The sequence below is a fragment of the Sardina pilchardus genome, chromosome 10 (assembly GCF_963854185.1).
Source record: "Sardina pilchardus chromosome 10, fSarPil1.1, whole genome shotgun sequence".
NCBI classification, from domain to species: Eukaryota; Metazoa; Chordata; class Actinopteri; order Clupeiformes; family Clupeidae; genus Sardina; species Sardina pilchardus.
The window spans coordinates 16,811,137-16,833,636 of record NC_085003.1 but is presented as its reverse complement, the minus strand read 5'-3'; the positions used below and the strand labels follow the sequence as shown (position 1 = coordinate 16,833,636).

General features: G+C 42.9%; 3 protein-coding genes across 4 annotated transcripts in view; 2 read left to right on the top strand and 1 right to left on the bottom strand.

Annotated features, from left to right (window-relative positions):
• Nucleotides 1-739: 739 nt before the first annotated feature.
• Nucleotides 740-1,691, top strand: LOC134094474 (uncharacterized). Its single transcript, XM_062548000.1, has 4 exons — nt 740-857; nt 1,051-1,134; nt 1,330-1,424; nt 1,625-1,691. The coding sequence occupies exons 1-4, from the start codon at nt 756-758 to the stop codon at nt 1,689-1,691; spliced, it is 348 nt and encodes a 115-aa protein (XP_062403984.1). The 5' UTR covers nt 740-755.
• Nucleotides 1,692-2,817: 1,126 nt separating this feature from the next.
• Nucleotides 2,818-14,280, bottom strand: dnaja2b (DnaJ heat shock protein family (Hsp40) member A2b). 2 transcript variants are annotated; one of them, XM_062547689.1, is made up of 10 exons: nt 14,262-14,280; nt 13,976-14,097; nt 13,143-13,202; nt 12,718-12,953; nt 11,916-11,996; nt 10,240-10,373; nt 9,874-10,070; nt 9,552-9,696; nt 5,828-5,955; nt 2,818-3,865 (listed from the first exon to the last, which is right to left on the bottom strand). In XM_062547689.1, the coding sequence occupies exons 2-10, from the start codon at nt 14,051-14,053 to the stop codon at nt 3,677-3,679; spliced, it is 1,248 nt and encodes a 415-aa protein (XP_062403673.1). In that variant the 5' UTR covers nt 14,054-14,097; nt 14,262-14,280; the 3' UTR covers nt 2,818-3,676. The 2 variants fall into 2 exon arrangements, with proteins under 2 accessions (XP_062403673.1, XP_062403672.1); XM_062547688.1 differs by lacking the exon at nt 14,262-14,280 and having other exon boundaries at nt 13,976-14,129.
• A 1,757-nt stretch (nt 14,281-16,037) lies between these two features.
• LOC134094348 (MOB kinase activator 2) overlaps nt 16,038-22,500 on the top strand; it is a 12,104-nt gene continuing 5,641 nt past the window's right edge. The window contains exons 1-2 of the mRNA XM_062547846.1: nt 16,038-16,574; nt 20,345-20,502. Coding sequence (XP_062403830.1) covers nt 16,471-16,574; nt 20,345-20,502 — 262 coding nt within the window. The 5' untranslated portion in view covers nt 16,038-16,470. The remainder of the gene's footprint in view (nt 16,575-20,344; nt 20,503-22,500) is intronic.

Below are 22,500 nucleotides of genomic sequence, written 5' to 3'. Positions count from 1 at the left end.
TCTGTGTGACATGCCGGCATTCTCTCATACACTTTTATCCTCAGTTCTCTCCCTAAGTTCAGCCATGATGATGATAATGAGAGTTTGAATATGTTGCTTTCACTTGTTTTGGTCTTAAAGACATGGAACGTGGTGCGGTGGCCTTGCTCGTTTCAACGTCTCCCTTTTCTGTGTGTGTACAGGAAGCAGTCAGTGAGGAGGAGCTTGCAGAGGAGACGCCCGACTTCACACACACACTCCTCACAGACGCGCCTGCAGCACACACACTCTTGCATGCTGGAAACCTCCAATCAGTCCAAACGTATACTGACATTGGAGATCCTCGATCACAGCACGAGCACGTAAAACCACAAGAAACACACTCCGAGGGTTCGCAATTGCCCATCGGGGTGGGCGAAGAGCCTGAAGTGTGTGTGGCGTCGTGCGCCGAAGCAGACGAGGGTGTGTGTTCTGTGTTCATCGACCAGGAGAGTGTGTCCACCGACGAAGGGAGTGTGTGCGAGGAGGAGAGTGAGTGTGGAGAGGATGTGTGTGTTGAGGGAGTCTATGAGATCGAGGAGGGTGTGTGTCCAGATGTCGAAGAGATGTGTGGTGCTGGAGAAAGTGTGTTTGAGAGTCAGGGAAGTGTGTGTGAGAATCCCAAAGGTGCGTCTGAGGAGGGTGAATGTGCTGGGGGCGTGTGTGCTGAGCTAAACAATGTGTGTGTGGCGAGCGAGTGTGTGTGTGGTGAGAAAGAGTGTGTGTGTGTGCAGCCGATGGCAGTTCTGGAGAGAGAGGAGACGATGCGCAGTCTGGTGGACATGCAGAAGAAACTGGAGCTCCGCTACCAGCGAGAGAGAGAGAGACACACACTCAGGGTACACACACACACACACACATTCGTTTTATACCCGACATGGCATCTATTTCTTGTACACATCAGTGTGCTACTCAAAAAGTGTTACACATTACACATTTATGTGAGGGCAGGAATACAAAATAAAATGTTGGTGTGTGTGTGTGTGTGTGTGTGTGTGTGTGTGTGTGTGTGTGTGTGTGTGTGTGTGTCAGGTCCAGGAGCGTCTGACCATCATTCAGAACAGGAAGTCAGATGATGACTTGCTTGGGATAAAGAATCTTAGTGCATTTACACAGGTATGTTAACACAGCCTGCGAACACATACACACAGACACACACACATACTCACACACACACACACACACACACACACACACACACTATCTTAGTGTGTATGTATGCTGATATTGGTTAATATTTGTTCTGTATCTGTGTGTGTGTGTGTGTGTGTGTGTGTGTGTGTGTGTGTGTGTGTGTGTGTTTGTTTGTAGGAGGAGGATGAGCAGCTTCAGAAGATGTTGGTGAGGGAGCGGCTGGAGCAGCTGAGAAGAGAACGCTCATACATACTGCAAACCCGCAGAGAGAGGTACACACACACACACACACACACGCCCGCGTGCACGCACACCCACACCCACGCACGCACGCGCGCGCACACACGCACACCCACCCACACCCACACACATATACAGACATAAACATGTAATTAAACACACAAGTAAACACAAATCTGCATAATTGATCTACTGTGTGTTTGGGTGTGTGTGGTCTGTTTTCTCTAAACAGGAACACTGCTGGCTTCAAAGAATTGCTTGGACCAACTGCTCAACATTCCCTACGCACAGAAGATTGACGATTGCAACGATTAAAAACACGCATGCACGCACTTGCACACACACGCAGGCAAGCATGCACACACACACACACACACACACTTTCTAAAGACTGCCTGAAATATTCTACTCACAGGAAAATAATACAACAGACGCTCAAAAACACACACACTCTTCCTAGTGCAATTTTGGACTGTGTGTGTGTGTGTGAACTGCTGCCATCTGCAGGAGAAAAGGCATATGCGCAACAATGATAGTGAGTTGTTCTCAGCTCTATATAGTGTGACTCTCATTCGTCTTTTATACATCCTCCCTTCCTTCCTCGTCCTCACTGATCTACATAAAGAATGATGGGGCGGCATCAATGGGATAGTCTATCCAGTGTTAGTTATAGATCAGTGGGAACGATCCTGGAGGATCGAAGAGAGATGTTAAGAGGCACCCAGTGGTTCTCCTGCCAGTCAGGATCCTCCGCTCTGGATCACTTTTGTTCCTCTTATGGAACTGACTGAGCTCATCTATGGCTTTCTTGAATGGCTGGAAATCTGGAATGAACCCACCTGATTTAGCAACTCAGAGGCCATTTTAAATCACATCGATTTCCATCAGCTATGGTTAGACAGGAGTGGGACAAAGAGCTCCTGCCACAGATGTCTCCCCTCGTGTAACAGTTTACCCTCAATCTGTTTTCACGAGCAAACATATGGCGGCACGCCAGAATAAACAGTCTCTTTTCTTTTAAAAAGTGGATCAGTTCATGTGGGTGAGCCGGTGACTTTGAACTGGTGGCTGTAGTCACTGAATGATCAGTTTAAAAAACACCGGCTCACTCTATTAGATGAATCGGTGATTCACTGAACTGAATACAGTAATTTCCCGCAAATAAGCCGCATTGTGTATAAGCCACAGGACAGTGTTTTATGCAAGTTAAAAGAAACAACACCATATTAACTGCCCCCCTGTATTAACCTCGTATCGGAAGAAATTTTGCAAAATCAATGTATAAGCCGCGGCTTATAGTCGGGAAATTACGATTAAGTGATCAATTAAGTGAATAATGTCTGCAGGCTGTAATCAAGTATGTGGATTATTAATGTTTCACCGCTTGTGGACCAAGGAGGTTGTCATTAATAATTACACAAACAGTTTCAGATTTGAACATTTTTTTTAATTCACTTAAACTTTCACAGAAATAAATAAATATCTCACACATACCAAAATTGATTAGAAGTCCTCAGTTCTGCAATGAGGCTCACACTGATTCAGTTAAATGTTGGCTTCAACCAAACGCTCCACCACAGACACATTGAAACAAAACTAGTCATGTAAGTGTGTGTCTATATGTTTCTTTGTACATGCGAGAAACGCATTCAAGGTTGAACTGAAGTACATCTGTCCCAACTCTCCCTGGTCTGCTTATTTCAGGTGTCTGGCAGGACCAGGTCAGCGGCTTCTTTACAAATTAAATGGTGTGTTGAACAAAATAAAAAAAACAAACAAACAAACAAACAAACAAAATCACAGACATTCTTTTGTTTCTGTACTGTAACATATACATTACTTAGATGAGATGCCATACCTAACTCTTCCTGAAGTTGAACGGTAAATATGTAGAGCGAGGTGCCTATGGACTAGAGCCCCTCAGCTCTGACTCTATGTGCGTATTTTGGGTCAGATCACGTCATCGTTCCAGTAGTTTCATCAGTAAATATTTAGGAGTATGTACATATGCATCAAAGTCAACAGATTTCCCCATGGTGTGTGTGGGGGGAAGGGTGTGTGTGTGTGTATTGTGTGTGTGTGTGTGTGTGTGTGTGTGTGTGTGTGTGTGTGTGACACTGTCTTTTTTTTTTCAGATAGAATAGGCATGTTTATGTTTCTGTGTGAGTCTGTTAATAGGTGTCTGCTTGTTTTTTTTGTTTGTTTTCTAGAGGGTGGGAGGTTAAATCCTGTGTTTGTGTGTGTCTGTGTGTGTGTGTGTATGTGTGTCTGTTTTATGGGGATGTTACTGATGTGCACACTGCACCCCCGGCCCATGTGGCCCCCCCTCTTCGTCGGAGCTGTCATTGTATGCCTCACGTCTGTGACCCCCACATGAACTTTGACCTGGGTCATAATCTTCAAGCTCAGCCTCCTCTGCATCCGCTGTGATATTCTCATCCTTCTCACGCTCTGGAAGTAGGTCTTCCAATTCCTAAGAAGAAACACACACAAACACACATACTGTAAGAACATAAATTCATAATCTACCTACCAACATGCTCAATCATATGTTGTACAACATACAGTCATGGCTGAAATTGTTGGCACCCATGCTAAAGTTGACTAAAAAGAGGAATATAAAATCATCTTTTGGAAATTGATTTTAATGGCTTAAATGATCAAATGAGGAAAAATCCAAACTTTAAGGACACAAATTTTCGTTGTGAATGAATACTGTATCATACATAAATAAATGTTAATACTGGGGTCAAAAATATTGGTACCCCTATATGTAACCTTATGGGAATTTAATACATAGAGGTAACATAAGGGCAGGCAGTTTTTTTTTTTTTTTTTAAAGGCCACTTATTTCATGGATTCAGGATACTATGCATCCTGATAAAGTTCCTTTGACCTTTGGAACTAAAATAGCCCCATATCATCACACACCCTTCACCATACCTAGAGATTGGCATGGGGTTTTGTTCAGTTCGCCTATTATCTGGTTTGATTTGCATTGAGCTCAATGAGCATCAAACAGGCTAATAGGCTAACTGAACAAAACACCATGCCAATCAACTTTATCAGGATGCATAGTATCCTGGATCCATGAATTAAGTGGCCTTTAAAAATAAAAAACTGCCTGACTAAAGTTCCTGACTAAAGTTCCCTTGGTCTTTAGAACTAAAATTGCCCCACATCATCACACACCCTTCACCATACCTAGAGATTGGCATGGTGTTTTGTTCAGTTTTGTTCAGTTAGCCTATTAGCCTGATGCTCATTGAGCTCAATGCAAATGGTAATGATGTTTTCAGCCATGACTGTACATACATTATGAGTGCTGCATATATACATTATACTTGAAGCTTAAAGTTGGATATATCATAATGAATTTAGTCTAGTGTCAGGTTAGAGTGTGGGTGCTAGTATGTTTTTTGCGCATGTGTGTGTGTGTGTGTGTTGACTCATCAACATGATGTTTACCATGAAATAAAAGTTATAACTTTTGTGGTCAAGGTGAATGTCTGGCCTCAAGCTAACTTCACGGTCAAATGATGTGACTGATATCGCTTGTACGAACACTTTATAATCCTCTAATGACCTAATGTTAGCGTGACAATGCTTGGAAGCTACCATTTTATTTGAAATCATACAGTTAGAGCACAGGAGGAGAGCGCCTGTAAAAAAAATAATAATAAAAAAAGAAAGTAGTAGAAGATTGAGTTTCAGTGGGTTACACAGGCTTGTCTGAATTTAATTGGGTGCCTCTCAATTAGTCTTTTATACATCCTCCCTTCCTTCCTCGGTCCTCGACCTCACTGATCTACATAAAGAACGATGGGGCGGCAACAATAGGATAGTCTATCCAGTGTTAGTTATAGATCAGTGGGAATGAGCCTGGAGGATCCAGCATTGAGAATCGAGGAGAAGAGTTGAGACACCCCTAGAGTGGTTCTTTAACATAGCCTTTGTAGGCGTCCTGAAGACTGAGAGGGTCTGCGAGGATTTGATACACTTTATTTAGACGTCTCTGACTTTGGGTGTTGTGCCTTCGCAATATGCAAGTGAAAGTCATTAGGCTACCTTGCGTGTGCAGCGGTGTGCACAATCTAGGAGTGGTGGTGTGGGCTGCCCCTGAATGCATGGACACACTGAATGGGCTATTCATTGTTTAAAAAATAGTTCCAAATTTAATACCTCGTAAAAACGCAATTAATACGTTTTAATGGCCTTTTAATAGTTTTTAAAACCCTGCGGATACCCTGATAATGCCACCAACGGCCTGCCATTGGTGTGTTTGTGAGCCTTTATGTAAGACAGAACAGAACTGCTTTCTCTTCTGATTAAAACAATAACAATCACGAGTTTGTGCATGGGTTAGCCATTTCTCCCTCTCTCTCTCTCTCTGTGTGTGTGTGTGTGTGTGTGTGTGTGTGTGTGTGTGTGTTACCATCAGCTTCTCAGGACCAATCCAGCCGCTTTCTGGGAATTGCACATCAAATTTGATGAACAGATCTCCTTTTTCGAATGGATTTCTGTAGTGAGGCATCCCCTCCCCCTTGACCACCTTAACACAGCCTGCACACACACACACACAAATATGCCAACATAGACATACATCAGTTGCATATCCACACTCTTCATAAAGAGACAATTTACTTTCATAGTCCACACACTTGCAAGGCAACACCATTGATGAATAAATAGACAGACACACAACAGTAGTTACATGCTTGCTGCAGCACCCACACACATTCATAAATATTTCAGGCTGATAACCTGCTGTGTGTACACACCAGGAGATTAAGTACACGGATGACTGACTGGACATCAGGTATAGAGATAAATATTACTGTTTTATTACAGTGCATGAAAATGCACTGTACTGTTATCCCTAGGCTTCTTCTTCTTCTTCTTCTTCTTCTACTACTTCTTATTATTCTTCTTCTAACGCACGCAATTCAGCTTGAACCGTTTAACGTAGAAACTTCATTCAAACTGTGTTACGAAGGTCTTGCTTAGGACATCAGCGCAATGTATTTTTTAACTTTGTAACTTTTATACTTTTTAAACTATAAATTAAAAACTATTAAAAATTCCCCCATAGACTTAACATTGGCCTCTATGACATCACAATCGGGTCGTTAAGCAATTAGAATCTTATGCCAGGTGGCCAGCCCCACCTGCAGCAGCCCTCTCTCTCTCTTTAAGCATACAATCTCTCTGTGAAGACTACATATCCTGTTAACTGTTTCCTCTGTCCACAACTGTTTCAAAATAAAAGTCCTCACTGCAATAATACACTATTAAATCATTTAACCATTGAAACTACTCAACTATTGAACTGTTCAACCATTCCAACTGTCAGTTATCATCCACTATGCCTCCAGTCAACTACATGAAACCTCCATGTACCTAGCAACCAACATAGCAACCATTAAAATGAAGTGTTTATGACCGTTTCCATAGCAACCAACATGATTATATTGCAGTAACTTCTTGTTTCCTGATAGTGGCCACCATGGATACCCTAGCAACAAATGTTTCAAAATAAAAGTCCTCACTAGCAAGTTAGCTAGTTAGCATGGTTAGCATTGTTAGCATAGTTAGCATTTTTAGCATAACTGCAAAAAACATCAACTAAGTTTGCTAATCAACCTGGTTAGCATTGTTAGCAAATTTAGCATTGTTAGCATAGTTAGCACTTTTAGCATTACTGCTAGAAATCATCGGTTAAGTTAGCTAATTAACCTGGTTAGCATTGTTAGTAAAGTTAGCATTGCTAGCATAATTAACATTTTTAGCGTAACTGCTAGAAATCATTAGCTATGTTAGCTAATCAACATTTTAACATGAATAGAAATCATTAGTTAAGTTAGAACTGGAATGTTTCATCTTTAAACTGTCTACCTTCACACTATCAACTCTCTGTAAACTATGCAACCACCATGTTTACCCTAGCTACACCTTAGTAACCATATCTACATTATCTATCTATTTTTGCATTTTCATGCACTGGTAATTCCTTGGAATTGCATTTCTAGTTCTTCTTCTAACGCACGCAATTCAGCTTGAACCGTTTAACGTAGAAACTTCATTCAAACTGTGTTACGAAGGTCTTGCTTAGGACATCAGCGCAATGTATTTTTTAACTTTGTAACTTTTATACTTTTTAAACTATAAATTAAAAACTATTAACAATTTCCCCATAGACTTAACATTGCTCATTATGACATCACGGCAGCAATTAGAATGTTACCCCAGCTGGTCAGCCACCTGGGCACCAACTGTCAGTTTCTCTCAGGCTCCTCTCTGAAGACTACATATTCTGTTCCCCTGTATCCTCTGCGCACAACAATATCAAAATAAGTCCTCCTAATTCCATCCAACTTTATATCCATTCATCTTCTTCAAACCATTCACTCATCCACCCATTCTAAACAGTCTGCCTATCAACAACATCAATTAGACGCTCTACATTGAACTTTTAAACAATCTACTCTGTCTCAGGCTGGCTCTCTTAAGACTAGCCAGTTAAATTGATTACACCTGTATCTGTATCCACTACTCTCAGTAGAGAGCTGTGTCTCTCCATTCTACAAGAATATAAGGCACATTCCATCTAACATTCTATCCATTCATCTTCTTCAGACCATTCACTCATCCACCCATTAAACTGTCTATCAACATCTATTAAACAATCTGTCTATCAACATCCATTAAACTCTCTGTCTATCAACATTAATTAGACTATCTACATTCAACTTTTAAATTATTTACTCTGTCTCAGGCTTTAAGAGTAGCCTACTCTGGCTCTCTTAAGACTAGCCAGTTAAATTGATTACACCTCTGTCAACTACTCTCAGAGAGCTGTATCAGTGTCTCTCTTAACAAGAATATAAGGCACATTCCATCCAACCTTCTATCCATTCATCTTCTTCAGACCATTCACTCATCCACCCATTAAACTGTCAATCAATATCTATTAAACAATCTGCCTATCAACATCCATTAAACATTCTGTCTATCAACATTAATTAGACTATCTACATACAACTTTTAAAGTATTTACTGTGGGTCCCTCTCAAGCAGCGTTTATATGTCCTCCCTCGCTCCTCGATCCTCAATGATCTACATAAAGAAAGATAGAAGAAGGGCTAGACTATCCCATTGTTGCCGCTCCATCATTCTTTATGTAGATCAGTGAGGAGCGAGAGAGGACGCGTAAACGCTATGAGAGGCACCTTCTGTCTCAGGCTTAGCATACAATCTCATTAAGACTACAGATCCTGTTTCACTACTTCCTCTGTCCACAACTGTTTCAAAATAAAGGTCCTCACTGCAATAATACACAATTAAATCATTTAACCATTGAAACTACTCAACTATTGAACTGTTCAACCATTCCAACTGTCAGTTATCATCCACTATGCCTCCAGTCAACTACATGAAACCTCCATGTACCTAGCAACCAACATAGCAACCATTAAGTGTTTATGACTGTTTCCATAGCAACCAACATAATTTTACTGCAGTAACTTCTTGTTTCCTGATAGTGGCCACCATGGATACCCTAGCAACAAATGTTTCAAAATAAAAGTCCTCACTAGCAAGTTAGCTAGTTAGCATGGTTAGCATAGTTAGCATTGTTAGCATTTTTAGCATAACTGCAAAAAATCATCAACTAAGTTAGCTAATCAACCTGGTTAACATTGTTAGCAAATTTAGCATTGTTAGCATAGTTAGCATTTTTAGCATTACTGCTAGAAATCATCGGTTAAGTTAGCTAATCAACCTGGTTAGCATTGTTAGTAAAGTTAGCATTGCTAGCATAATTAGCATTTTTAGCGTAACTGCTAGAAATCATTAGCTAAGTTAGCTAATCAACATTTTAACATGAATAGAAATCATTAGCTAAGTTAGAACTGGAATGTTTAATCTTTAAACTGTCTACCTTCACACTATCAACTCTCTCTAAACTATGCAACCACCATGTTTACCCTAGCTACACCTTAGTAACCATATCTACATTATCTATCTATTTTTGCATTTTCATGCACTGGTAATTCCTTGGAATTGCATTTCTAGTTATGTCTGTGACATTAAACACACATTCAGATTATTCTGGAGACACACACACAGGTTATTCTGTCAAGGCGCGCACACACACGTACCAGGCTCGATGACGTTTCCGGCGGTGTGTTTGACAAGGAGCTGCCGTGCGTCCAGGTGCACCAGCTGCAGCTGGAAGCCACACAGAGCCTCCACCAGCCCGATGCGCCGGGTCACATAAAGGTCGTTGCCATCCCGACGGTAGTCCTGCAGTCAGATGAGGCAAAACATGCATAAAATCACACTGGAATCACACTCAGGGTTTGTGTGAACTGTGTGTACTTGTTCTCTCATGTACTTGTAAGTACATGTGTATGTGTATGTATGCCTGTGTGTTTTTTTAGTGTAAACAGTACGTCTCCAGGTCCAGTAGTGTGTGTGTACCTCGTGGTCCGTCTCCTGCAGGATGAGTACTATGTCTCCAGGTTCGGTGTTGGGCGCCTGGTCAGCCTCTCCACCGAAGGTGATCTTCTGGCCGTGTCTCATGCCCTTATCAACATGGACCTCCAGCATCTTCACCTCCTTAATCACACGCCTCCCCTCACACTCCCTGCAGCGATCCTTTTCACTGATCACCTCACCTACACACACACACACACACACAGACACACACACACACACATTTAGTTTCTGCTATAAACACTTTGACTTGAACCCACCTCCTTACACACATACTGTATACTCATGATGGCACATAAGCATGCGCAGACAGTTCACATTCACACACACACACACACACACACACTGTACCTTCTCCATTGCAGTCGGAACAGACTGACTGCATCTGTTGCACCATCCCAGGGGCCAGCTGTCTGATCATCACTCTCACACCTCTCCCACGACATGCCGTGCACTTCTGCACCGCACCAGGCTTGCCGCCCTGCCTGAAACACACACACACACAAACACACACACAAATCATGTTAATGTTGGTGTGTGAATGTGAACTGTCTTGCCGCCCTGCCTGAAACACACACACGCACGCGCACACACACACACACACACACACACACACACACAAATCATGCTAATGTTGGTGTGCACATCCTACACATATACAGGAGAGCAAGACGCACACTCCTTGAGAATAAAAAGTTGAGCAACTGCGGTCACGTCTGTCTGCAGTGAAGACACAAATCTAGATATTGGCAAATTTGGGGAGTAGGAATGTTTTATCCAACAGGGGGCAGCAGATCTTAAACTGAGGAATGAAAACTCTTTTCTTCATTCTCCGCTACGGTCCAAAAAGGGATCCACCAGCCAACAGAATCTCTTTTGTGATGAACACAAAAGATCTGTTGAACTGACACGCTATCAAAAACCTAATTAAAAAAAAAAAAAAGCTGAGGTTAACTTGAAAAAGCATGACCTGCTTCAATTACCCTCACTCATCTCTATATTAGGCCTTCACCTCTGTGATCCCATCAGTATGGCTACGTTTACACGAAACCGCTGAGTGTATTTGTTCTTAGCGCTTTCACACCTTTAACGACACCGGTAAGAAAAAACTTGCGTTTACACACAGAGGTGTAAATGGCAAAGTTGCCCAGATGAAGGTGGAGCATGCTAGTGGGTGTTCCCGACGGTAGCTATGCAAATGCCTAAAAGGAGTTCCTTGTCAATGCGTGCAAACAGCAAGAAGATGGCAATTGGATGTGCTAGAACGGACTCTGGACAGACAACGAGGTGGAGTTGCTCCTTCGAGTCACCCTCGACTACAAGACGAAAAAGTATCAAGAAAATGTTGACTGGAAGATTAGAAAAAGAGATCTGTGCTCATACACACATACACTGCAGCATCTAACTGTGACCCGTCACTCTCACATACACACACACACACACACACACACACACACACACACACACACACACACACACCCCTCTGACTGTGACCCATCACTAAAAGAGTGGGGAGAGAGACTAGAGGTCTCGTACACACAGTTCGCTCTGATGTGCACATCAGCAGGAGAGCTGCAGGAATCTGGGACAGGCTAATGTAATGACACGCCAAGCACAAGAACATCGATACCAAGAGCAGCACTGGGGAGAGGGGGTTTACGACGGCAGAGACTTAGAAAGCAGCTCCCACAACTCCGACTCCACGCCGTCTCTCAAACAGAACATTCTCTGTGTTTCAGTAGAGAGACAGCCACAAGACCAAACATCAGTGCCAAAGAGTCTTCCATCTGAATAGGTAATGGCCTTCTGGCTGGTTTCTGAATCTGTTTAGCAAACTGGGTCGCAACAAAAAACAACCAAGAACAAACGTGAAGTAAGAGGTGGCTATATCAGAGGCCGATCAGAGACCACAAGCTGGCTTTCAGATCACACAAACACACACACACACACACACAAAAACAAACTAACACACATATTCACACACATGCACAAATATACAGGAGAAACTCAAAAACCCATCTACTCACCCGCTACAGGCGGCACAGAGGACATTCTTGCTCAGCTGAAGTTTTGTAGTCTTGCCGTTATAAAGATCCTCCAGTGACACCCTGTGAAAGAAGACAGTAAACAATCACTGTCGAGCACTGTATGTGCCTCTGAGGCTCCCATACCTTCCCCTACAACCGGGCCTCTTCAGTCATTGTGCTGCTGCCGTTTTAGACAGTTAAGGGCAGCACTACTGTCACTCTTCCTAAAACACCTAAACAATCTAAACTAGCCATCCTATTGGCTGAAAAAATCATTCTGAACCAGAGTCGCTTGCCTATTGGTAATACTGGATTAGTTCATCTACTTGAGAGGTCAGGCTGAAGCTAAGCCCAATGCAGCACACCCAACACACACACACACACACACACACACACACACACACACACAGAGACAGACAAACAGACACACATACCCCATACTTCTGCCAGCTCCACTTTTGTATCAAACAATCAGACAGTATGACAGTATAAAACACAGTATGCTTCCAACATGAAAATATGCTCTATAGTCATGTTATACTACATAATGATTACAGCTGCTCATAAACAGGAATGGTACATGTTTTATCTATGACCCAAGTCAAGCATACACTCTGATATTGTGACTCTTCTTTTACGCTCCAAGCTTGACTAGCATCTGCTTCACTCTCATAAGCAACATCCCTTCATTTCAATGACCATCAGGCCCTAATAAATGCAGCAAAGACTCCATCACTATGTCTAACCACCTCTCCTCTCTACCCATCTCTTCTCTCTCTCTCGCTCCCCCCTCAGGCCTCACCTGAGCGGGTGCACCATGTCCTCGCCCCTCCTCCTGCCTCCGTTTCGGCTGCGCCCCGGCCCCCCCTGGCCCCCCATGAAGCCGAATAGGCCCCCTCCAAAGATGTGGGAGAAGATATCCTCCATGCCGGCGCCCCCGCCGCCACCCTCACGCAGACCCTGCTCGCCATAGCGATCGTACAGCTCCTTCTTCTCCGGGTCGGACAGCACCTCGTAGGCAAAACTGATCTCCTTAAACTACACACACACATACCGAGGAAAGCACATACATACAAGTAAATATGAGAACACACAATGAAAACAGAGAGTATGTGTCTGTAAATGAAATGTAACAAGTCTTACAATTGCATTTATCTAACCTAAACATAACTCCCATAAACGCAAAACACACGATACGCGTGTTGACGTCACGGGAGCACCGCTTACCTTATCTCCTGCGTTGGGATTCTTGTCTGGGTGATATTCCTTCGCTAGTTTTCGATATGCCTGGGGAACACGGGCAAAGCAATGATCACACTTGAATTAGTGCTAATAGTCCCTTCCCTTGCACTCGTTCTTGCGGGACAAGACCCATTATGTGGGGAGGGGGAATTCACAGCATCAATACCATAGCAGCGCTGGAGGTTATGACTTATGAGATTGTTCTTCTTACCTAACGTTTGCTAGTTTATATAAAACGTTGTGCAATCATCAGTGCTGAAGAATGCCCAATGAAAACAAGAACCAACTCCCCAATGTCATAGTTTTCAAAAAATCGCTGAGATCTTCCAGCAATGCCAAAAGCGGATTAATAGCTATGGCTACATTTTGTGGGTAAACGTTACAAGCTAGCGAATAAGATTTACATTAACGTTACGCCGGATGCAAGTCAATGTTTGTCTAGCCTGAAGTGGTCCTTCGGCAAGATAATACATTTGACATCTGACGTTATTGTTTTGTCAGACAAACACTGAACGTGAGATGAAACGCTGACAAAAAGCCAGTCATACAAAGGCGCCCAGATTTTGGTGTCAGGCCCAAAAACGCAATTTCACGTAAAACTAGGCCACATGAATAGCAGGCTAGTCAGCTAGCTAGCATAATCTTAGCTAGCATAACAAAGCCGGGTAGTGTAAAAACTAGCACAATGGCAGCTATCCTGCTATCTAGTTAGCTAGCAAACGTCTGCTCATCTTACGTTAACGCTATCCAAGTGCGACCGATGGGATGGACCGTGCCAGTGACCTGTCGTGCATAATAAGTAGCTTTAGCTAATTCACCTTTTTCAGTTCATTCTCGGATGCTGATGGAGAAACCCCGAGAATGTCGTACAGTTTGGTGTCCACGGCGTTCGCCATACTGGTCCACAGTGATGTTAGACCCCCTTTAGCTACAGCAGAGCCTGGGCGCAGGACGGGAGAGAAAAGCCGGTTGATAACGTCATACGCAATGCGTCAAATTTAGCCCCGGTCCCAGTGGGAAGGCTATCAGCTGTTAAACAAGGGAACCAAACTCCCTGGCTACATCTCTCGCATCACGTCGAAAAAGTTTTCACATTTTACCCACCTTGTTAGTTGTATCCGGTGCATCCCTTTAAGAGGTTAGATTGCATTAATAAGCACCACTTAGCCAGCCACAGTTAAAATGATAGACCTATTCATAACCTAACTAATTTTCTGCTGTTTTAGGCCTATATCAATTTCAATAACTACTTCTGGCTTGTTAGTGTGTGTGTGTGTGTGTGTGTGTGTGTGTGTGTGTGTGTGTGTGTGTGTGTGTGTGTGTGTGTGTGTGTGTGTGTTTGTGTTTGTGTGTTTGTGTGTGTGTATGTAAACACCAGCTCAATGGACTGGGTGTAGGCTGACAATTTCTCAGTGTTCCAAATAGATCAGCCTAAATCAAAATCAAAATAGTGATAATTATTGAAATGCTATTTTGATCTGTAGGCGTAGGCTACACAGTTCAACTTCATGTTGTCAAAATTCTGGGTAAAAAGCATCTAGCAGGCTACATTATCACAGAGGCATCACATTGGGTGTCCGTCAACTGATATTCTTGCATTTGGGAGTCTTGGGCATGTACACAAATGTGTTTTACATGGGTTGCAGTTGTTGTAGACAATCAAGACTATAGGATAGGCCTATTGCTCAGTTTCTGCCATAGTTGATGTATAGATGGGTATATTCATGAGGGCTACACTGATATGCAAAGCATACCTGTAGGCCTACTGTGTGAAAGAGAGAGAGCCAGTGTCAAGCCACTGAATTGAAGCGACAAAACAGTGTTCCAGAATTTGTGTGATTGCCATAATATATGTCTCTGAGTATTGTATTGTGTGATTGCCATATGTGTGTCTCTGAGTATTGTATTGTGTGATTGCCATATATTATGTATGTCTCTGAGTATTGTATTGTGTGATTGCCATATGTGTGTCTCTGAGTATTGTATTGCATGTGTGATTGCCATATGTATGTCTCTGAGTAGGCCTATTGTATTGTGTGATTGCCATGTGTGTGTCTCATGAGCATTTCAGAATGGGCGGTTCTTTCAGATGAAAATGGCATACTGTAGATCAATTTTCCCCTTCTCCCATTATTGCTACAAACAAGAAGCTTCAGAGAGGTCTCCTCACATACTCTACAGTTGGAGTCAGATGGGGAGGTATTTCTGTCAGGACTTTTAACCACACGATTTGAAAGTTCAGCTGGTCTTTCACCTCACTGCAACTTTTCATCATTATCTACAATTAAACACACATGTGTACAGTTGATTATTCTTTAGAACATACTTTTGTTTAAATGGGTGTAGGCTATTCATGTATATCTTTCTTTCTTTCTCTCTTTTTGGCTTCTAGCTGCTGTTTTCTTAACAATGCTGAAACGTGATACTTGATATTTTTGTAGACCTACTTTCCCCAGCAGCATTTGCTGTTTCTCATTCTCCCCCATGCTCTGAATTTATGGACTTACACCCATTTAGGCCTAATAGGTGTTATTTATGAGGCTGACCCCATGGTCATTTGTGTGTGTCACAGCTCTTTGTTTGCCTTGCATATTTGTATTATGTTTTCATGTGTCTCTCTCCCTCTCTTATTGTGTTTGTTATGTGTTAATCTCTCTCTTTCTCTCTCTCTCTCTCTCTCTCTCTCTCTCTCTTTCTATGTGTGTGTGTGTGTGTGTGTGTGTGTGTGTGTGTGTGTGTGTGTGTGTGTGTTTGTGTGTAAATTCTCTGTAGTGTGGTGAAACCTGCCTGTCAACTCTGCTGCTGTTGGAGGCGGAGACAGCCTCGGGTGGGACGCACACACACACACACACACACACACACACACACACACACACTCACCACACAGTCACACACTAACTAGCCGGCGCTCAGACTGAGCAGAGCACATTTCAGTTGCAGTTTTTAGCCCTGGACACACAGCTGAAGTCTATTCCCCGTCTGGATTACTGGAGCTACTGAGTGTGTCTGTGTGTGAGTGTCTGTATGAAAGTTTAGTGTGTGTGTGAGTGTGTCTGTATTTGCCAAAATATTTGTGTGATTGTGTGTGTACTAGTGTTGCTTCTTCCTTGTTGTGGTTGGAACTGTGAGCATCGGCGAGTGTCTTTGTGTATGAATGTGAGTATGTGTGCCTCTGTGGGGCTATTCTGTTTGAGTGAGTGTGTTGAATAGAAAGTGTGTGTGTCTGTAAACATATGTGTCCTCCTCTTATGGGCCTGGCAACGTTGGCCTCCTGTCGTGTGTGTGAGTGTGTGAGTGTGTGTGACTTTGGGAAATGGGGGGTTGCCAGAGTTACTCTGGTTCGGCAGAGAGTGACGGGGCACACACAATCGCCAACACTCATGCGATCAACCTCAACGACGTCAGCCTCCTCAATCTGTGAGTATGAAAGCCACCTGCTGCTGCTCACACACACTGCTGCTGATGCACACAAACACACAAACACACACACACACACAGACTTATACACACATACGTGCACACAGACACACAAATACAAAAATCAAAGAAAACACACCTACCATAGATCAGCACACAAGAATGCAACACTTGCCATCAGTTATCATCACACACACACACACACACACACACACACACACAGAGAGAGACATTAAATGTGGGAGGTGAGGAATGCACATGGTTGACAGGTGACTGACAAAAGATAAGGTCCAGTTGTTCTTCAGTGTGTGTGTGTGTGTGTGTGTGCTGTTTGCTAGGATTGCATATTTATTTGATAACATCAACTGAGTTTCATAATGCTGTGTAAGAGAATCACTTAGACGGTTTCTGTGGATCTCTCTTTCTCTCTTCTCTTCCTCCGTGCGTGTGTGTGTGTGTATGTGACAGACAGAGAGGGTTCAACAAGTGTTTAAAGTGGTGTAAGATGAGCCCAGAGCAAGTGGAGGAGTGTGTGAGACGGATAGAGAGACGTTTGGGTAAAAATACCCTCAGCTGACCCACAAACACACATGGTGTTCAATATATTTGCATGTGTTGTTGTTGTGGGTGAGAGAGAAAGAGAGAGAGAGAGGGAGAGAGAGAGATCAAGCATCAGACAGACATATTACTTCCTTCATTCCATCTCAATGAAAAACAGCTCGTCAATGTGTGTGTGTAAAAGAGAGAGAGAGAGAGAGAGAGAGAGAGAGAGAGAGAGAGTGTGTGTGTGTGTGCGTGTGTGTGTAGCAGCAGTGGCACCTGCCTGGTCATCCCTGCACACACACACATGCACACACACACCACAGATGCATGCAACTAATTTGAAAAATGCTCTTGGAAGCAAAGACAGCTGTACTTTCCACTTCTGACACATGTTAAACCGTCAGCTCTTAAAGTCAGTTGTCAATCTGATAATATAATCATATCAAGCACTGTGAGTGGACACAATAGCCTAAAGCACTATCACTCTGCAGGTCATTGAATTGAGTAGATTACCGTATGTAGGGTAAGGGTAGGAGACTCAGACGTATGAGAGAACGCATACAGTAAGAGCTAGACTAGGGGTGTCACGATATCAAAATTTCACAATACGATTATCATGTCAAAAAATATCACGATAACGATATTATCACGATATCTATAGTAAAAAAAAAATATTGGAGGCTTTTTGAGAGTGGGTGGGACAGGTCAGTGGGGGGTCTGGGGGCTCTCCCCCAGACAGAAAATGATGAGCTAGACACAATTTTCTGGTATATTTTAAGGTTGTTAGACTTTTAACAAAGTAAAGCTTTTGATTCAATGAGTAGGTACAACCGGGACGATTGAAACACTGGACAAATGAAACATTTCCGTTTTCTCCAAGTGCAAGGACGATATAGACAGACATCATTTGAACAAAACATAGAGCATGAACATTTTGAAATTCTGGCTGCTAAACATACTATTTGAAAGAACGAGCTACCAGTTCCTACTAGAGCAGGGACATCCCTCTCCATCTTCGAAAACTTCTGAAGACCCTGCTTTACAGAGAATATCTACAACAACTAGCCTTCTAATTCTAACACTAGGCTTATCACCTGACTAGAACTGATGTTTTAAAGTGTCAAAATTGTTCACAAGAAGTTTGTGAAAACTATGCACATGCACATATGCACATGTCCTATGCACATCAGAGGCCTGCTTTACTATGAGATATAATTTTAAATAGTTCATTGCCTTTGCATGGTTGCATGAGAGATACTTCTGAAAACAACAGCAACTATATGCAAATGGAGAACAAATTGATATGGTTTATAATGAAATTTCATTTGAATGCCTGAATGTAAGGATTCAGGAAACACAATACCAACTTTTGTTTATGGTAAACGGCCATGCAGATAGGCGTAAATCTGGAGATCTTTAGATGAAAGACTGGCTACAATCTTCTGACCATGTTATACGGTATTCAAATTTGACTAAGCAATACTCAAAGCTAAATAATGTATTGTAGGCCTACAGTCTCTGCTCTGTTTATATGGAAGTTGCGAGAATCCACGTTGTTCTATTAAATGTTGTTAAATAATTAAATAGCCTTCCGACAGGTTGAAGCGGAGCTTTGCCACCAACGTTACGTTATCGTGTAGTTTCAGTTTCTGTCACGCAAACGCGCTCACGCATGCATTCAATGAATGCCACCACTTAATAGCCTATGTCTGTTTAATCACATCGATTTAGCCAGCATTTCCTCCTGAGTGCAGAAACGTTTGCTTTCTTTTTCTGTTGGTCCGCGGTTGTTTGATCAATTGCGCAGCAAATTATCAGGTGACGCACCGGTCCTTTCACTCCATGTCTCGCTGACCAGCAGTCTCCACCTTGCGCGGCCCATAGTTTGAGAAACACTGCACTAATGTGCATGATCATCTGATCAGCTGATCATCACCAAGTTACAATTGACACTTTTTTTGGCTGGGGAAAAAAGTTGATCGATATCGCTATAAGTTAGCAGCTGTAGGCTACCGGAGCGAGCAGGAAAAAATGTCAACAAACACGGACCACAGTTGCGTGTGTGACTTTTTGGAGGGAGGAAGAGAGAGAGCGAGAGAGAGAGAGAGAGAAATGGAGAAACAACAAGCACGAAAAGCCTTTTTATGTAAAAACGATTGTGTCATACGATAATATCGTTTATACAATATTTATATGATATTCATATTTTCACATTTTATCATCGCGGTTATCATAATACCGGTAAATCGCGACACCCCTAAGCTAGACACTGTAGTCTGGCTGATTTACAGTGTGGGGCCATGCTCTATAAATAGAGAGCTGGCAGAGTCTCCTGTGGGGAGTTTGGAGAGAGAGAGAGAGAGTGAGAGAGAGAGAGAGACTGAGAGCGAGGGAGAGAAAGAGCATGCGAGGGAGAGAGATAGAGAGGCTACCTCATTCTATGGGTATAAAGAACAATGACTGCGCTGTTTGACTTTAGGAGACCCCTCCCCCTATTCCAACACACACTTTCTCTCTCTCTCTCTCTCTCTCTCTCACACACACACACACACATACACACACACACACACACACACACACACACATTGTAGGGATGGTTAGTGGAGTATGTTTTTGTTATCTGCTCTGGCAAGGTCACCCAGAGTAAACTCTTTCATTTATTTGCTCCACTGACACACACACACACACACACACACACACACACACACACACACACAGTCACACACAAATATACACAAGCAGTTTTGGTAAATTAAAGACCATGAGACCACATAACTTCTCTGTGTGTGTGTGTGTTTGCGTGTTACCATGTGTCCCAGTTCTGCCTTGCTGCCAGGAGAGCTGCATAGGAGTGTGTTTACGCTCACATTTAATATGAGAGAGCAATTGATAGAACACAACTTTCAAGTGAAATCCCAAAATAAAGGTGGATTTGTATGTTTTGTATATGATGTATGATTGTGTGAGAGTGCAAATACGTGTTTTACTTACGTCTCTTTATGTCTACGGAATCGCATAATATCCTGGAAAGTGTGAGGCTTTCAGGACATGCAAAGGAGATTAATTTGACTATGAAAATGTTTTGTGTGTGTGTGTGTCTGTGTGTGTGTGTGTGTGTGTGTGTGTGTGTGTGTGTGTGTGTGTGTGCGTGTGTGTGTGTGTGTGTCTGTGTGTGTGTGTCTGTGTGTCTGTGTGTCTGTGTGTGTGTGCACGCTTGTGTGTGTCAGGAAGAATAATAATTGGCAGTCTCCTCTGTATGGAGATAAGAAGCCGTACCTGCGTCCGGAGTGTGTGAGCGAGAGAATCACCCAGACCAGCACCGAGCTCTTCACATTCAGCGCCTTGCCACACGGCATAGACCTCAATGAATGGATGGCCACAAACAGTAAGTACACAAACATAGTTACACACACACACACACACACACACTCGCTCTCTCACACATACGCACACACACACACACACTCTCACAGCGCGCAGTTATATACACACACAAATGCACACACATGCTATAATCAGGGTTAGAGAGAGAGAGAGAGAGAGAGAGAGAGAGAGCAGCAGCATATAACAACATATATAACTGAGGACAGGCTGATGAGAATGTATGAACGCCAAGAAGCATCTGCAGGCCCAAGGCCAGGTTCCCAGAGGTTTACACGGCCCCTTGTGACAACCTCACAACTTCAACTCCCAGGCAGGAACATCCTAAATCCACAACCCAACAGCCAGATCCTAAATCCACAACCCAGAAGCCAGATCCTAACTCCACAGCCAGAGGGGGACTTGTAGAGCGCAGACTTCCGCTAGGGCCAAGTACCGTATCTTGCAGCATTAGCGAAAGTGAAACTACATTAGTCTAGGTGCCTTGTTGGCCAGATCCGTTCTGAGTAATAGGCTCTTTCTTTAATCCGCATTACACTTGTGGGCCTCCGATGGGTTCCTCACTCTCTCACGCTCTACTCTATCCAGGGGTCTTAGGAGGTTGTAGTAAAATGTCCTCTATACTCTTGGCTCTATCCAGGGGTCTTAGGAGGTTGTAGTAGAATGTCCTCTATACTCTTGGCTCTACCCACGGGTCTTAGGAGGTTGTAGTAGAATGTCCTCCTACTCTCCGCTCTATCCACGGGTCGTAGGGGTTGCAGAACGTCCTCCTTCTCTCTGTAATATCCTTTAGGAGTTGTGGGCGTTCTGAGGACACATTGGCACCTAGATGGCAGAGTTAAAAATGTTCTGCTGTCTCAAGGCATACATACAGTGCACTTGATAAGGCTTTGCCTACAGACAGACTGACAGCTATTAAAAGCCTTCTTTCAGGGTACAGCAAGGTTAAAGTTGGTCAGTTCACAAGTGCAATCCCACAGTCAGACACTAGAAGTGGAGGTGGAGTGTACATTTCCTCAGGTGGAAATAAAAAATCTTATTTGGAAAAGTCATTTTTATCCTGTTCACATCCAAAATAATATTAATCAATTCAAAGAATCATAATGGCTGGCACAGACATAGCAATCATCAAGAATAGTTTCTCCAAATAATACATCAGCTGTCCATCACATTATTTATGATCTCCTGCGGTGTGTTCAAAATTGCCGCAGGTCCGGGGCAAATATGTTTTCCCCGAATATTTAGATTTGAATGATTTGGTGTAAGCATTCCATAGTAAAGGGCCGTTCATACAAAGAATGATAACTATAGTGATAACTATGACCATAATGATAGTAAGCGTTAATACTGACCAATAAGCAAAGTCTCTCCTTGTGTTAATGCATGTGATGGCTAAAATTGTATGGATTCTAATTGGCTGTTAACTTTTTATTGTTCTAAAAATCGCTCTGAAAGTGATCCCCAACGATATTGTTCTTCATGGCGTTATCATTAGGCTATAGTTTATGTATCAATGTCGTCATTCATATTAACGAGAACGCTATTTGTTTATATTATTGTTATAGTTATTGTTTTTGGTGGGAACGGCCCTTAACAGTAAGACTTTGTCCAGCTCTGTATGTTCACAGAGAACTACCTCCTCAAACTCTGAGTGTTGGCAAACATTTGCCGAGAATTCAGGGCAAACAGAAAGCTGTTTGCAAACGTTCGCCTATGTTTGCAAATTTGAACACACCTCTGTAGGAGGCATATTCAGATTTGGCCTGTACACAGAGTCGCAGACATGATGCTACTGAGGACTGTGGACTCCTCGTAAGCTGGAAATGGATCCTGAACCTTTTATGAATAACCCTTCAGCTGAGCTGGGAGAAGAGCCAGGCTCTCATGCAGCACCTGTTATTTGGGAACAGTTGTGAGCTCGGCGGCTGCTCAGGGGCACGCGCGAACACACACACACACACACACACGCACGCAGACACTCATGCACAGGCTCACTCAAGCA

Excerpts from the sequence above, each read along its gene's own strand:
- LOC134094474 (XM_062548000.1), top strand. The coding sequence starts at position 756 with ATGGCAGTTCTGGAGAGAGAGGAGACGATGCGCAGTCTGGTGGACATG. Across the intron at positions 858-1,050 it reads GAGAGAGACACACACTCAGG|GTCCAGGAGCGTCTGACCAT; the intron begins GTACACACACAC and ends TGTGTGTGTCAG. Across the intron at positions 1,135-1,329 it reads ATCTTAGTGCATTTACACAG|GAGGAGGATGAGCAGCTTCA; the intron begins GTATGTTAACAC and ends GTTTGTTTGTAG.
- dnaja2b (XM_062547689.1), bottom strand. The coding sequence starts at position 14,053 with ATGGCGAACGCCGTGGACACCAAACTGTACGACATTCTCGGGGTTTCT. Across the intron at positions 10,071-10,239 it reads TTCCGACTGCAATGGAGAAG|GTGAGGTGATCAGTGAAAAG; the intron begins GTACAGTGTGTG and ends GTGTGTGTGTAG. Across the intron at positions 5,956-9,551 it reads CGGAAACGTCATCGAGCCTG|GCTGTGTTAAGGTGGTCAAG; the intron begins GTACGTGTGTGT and ends GTGTGTGTGCAG.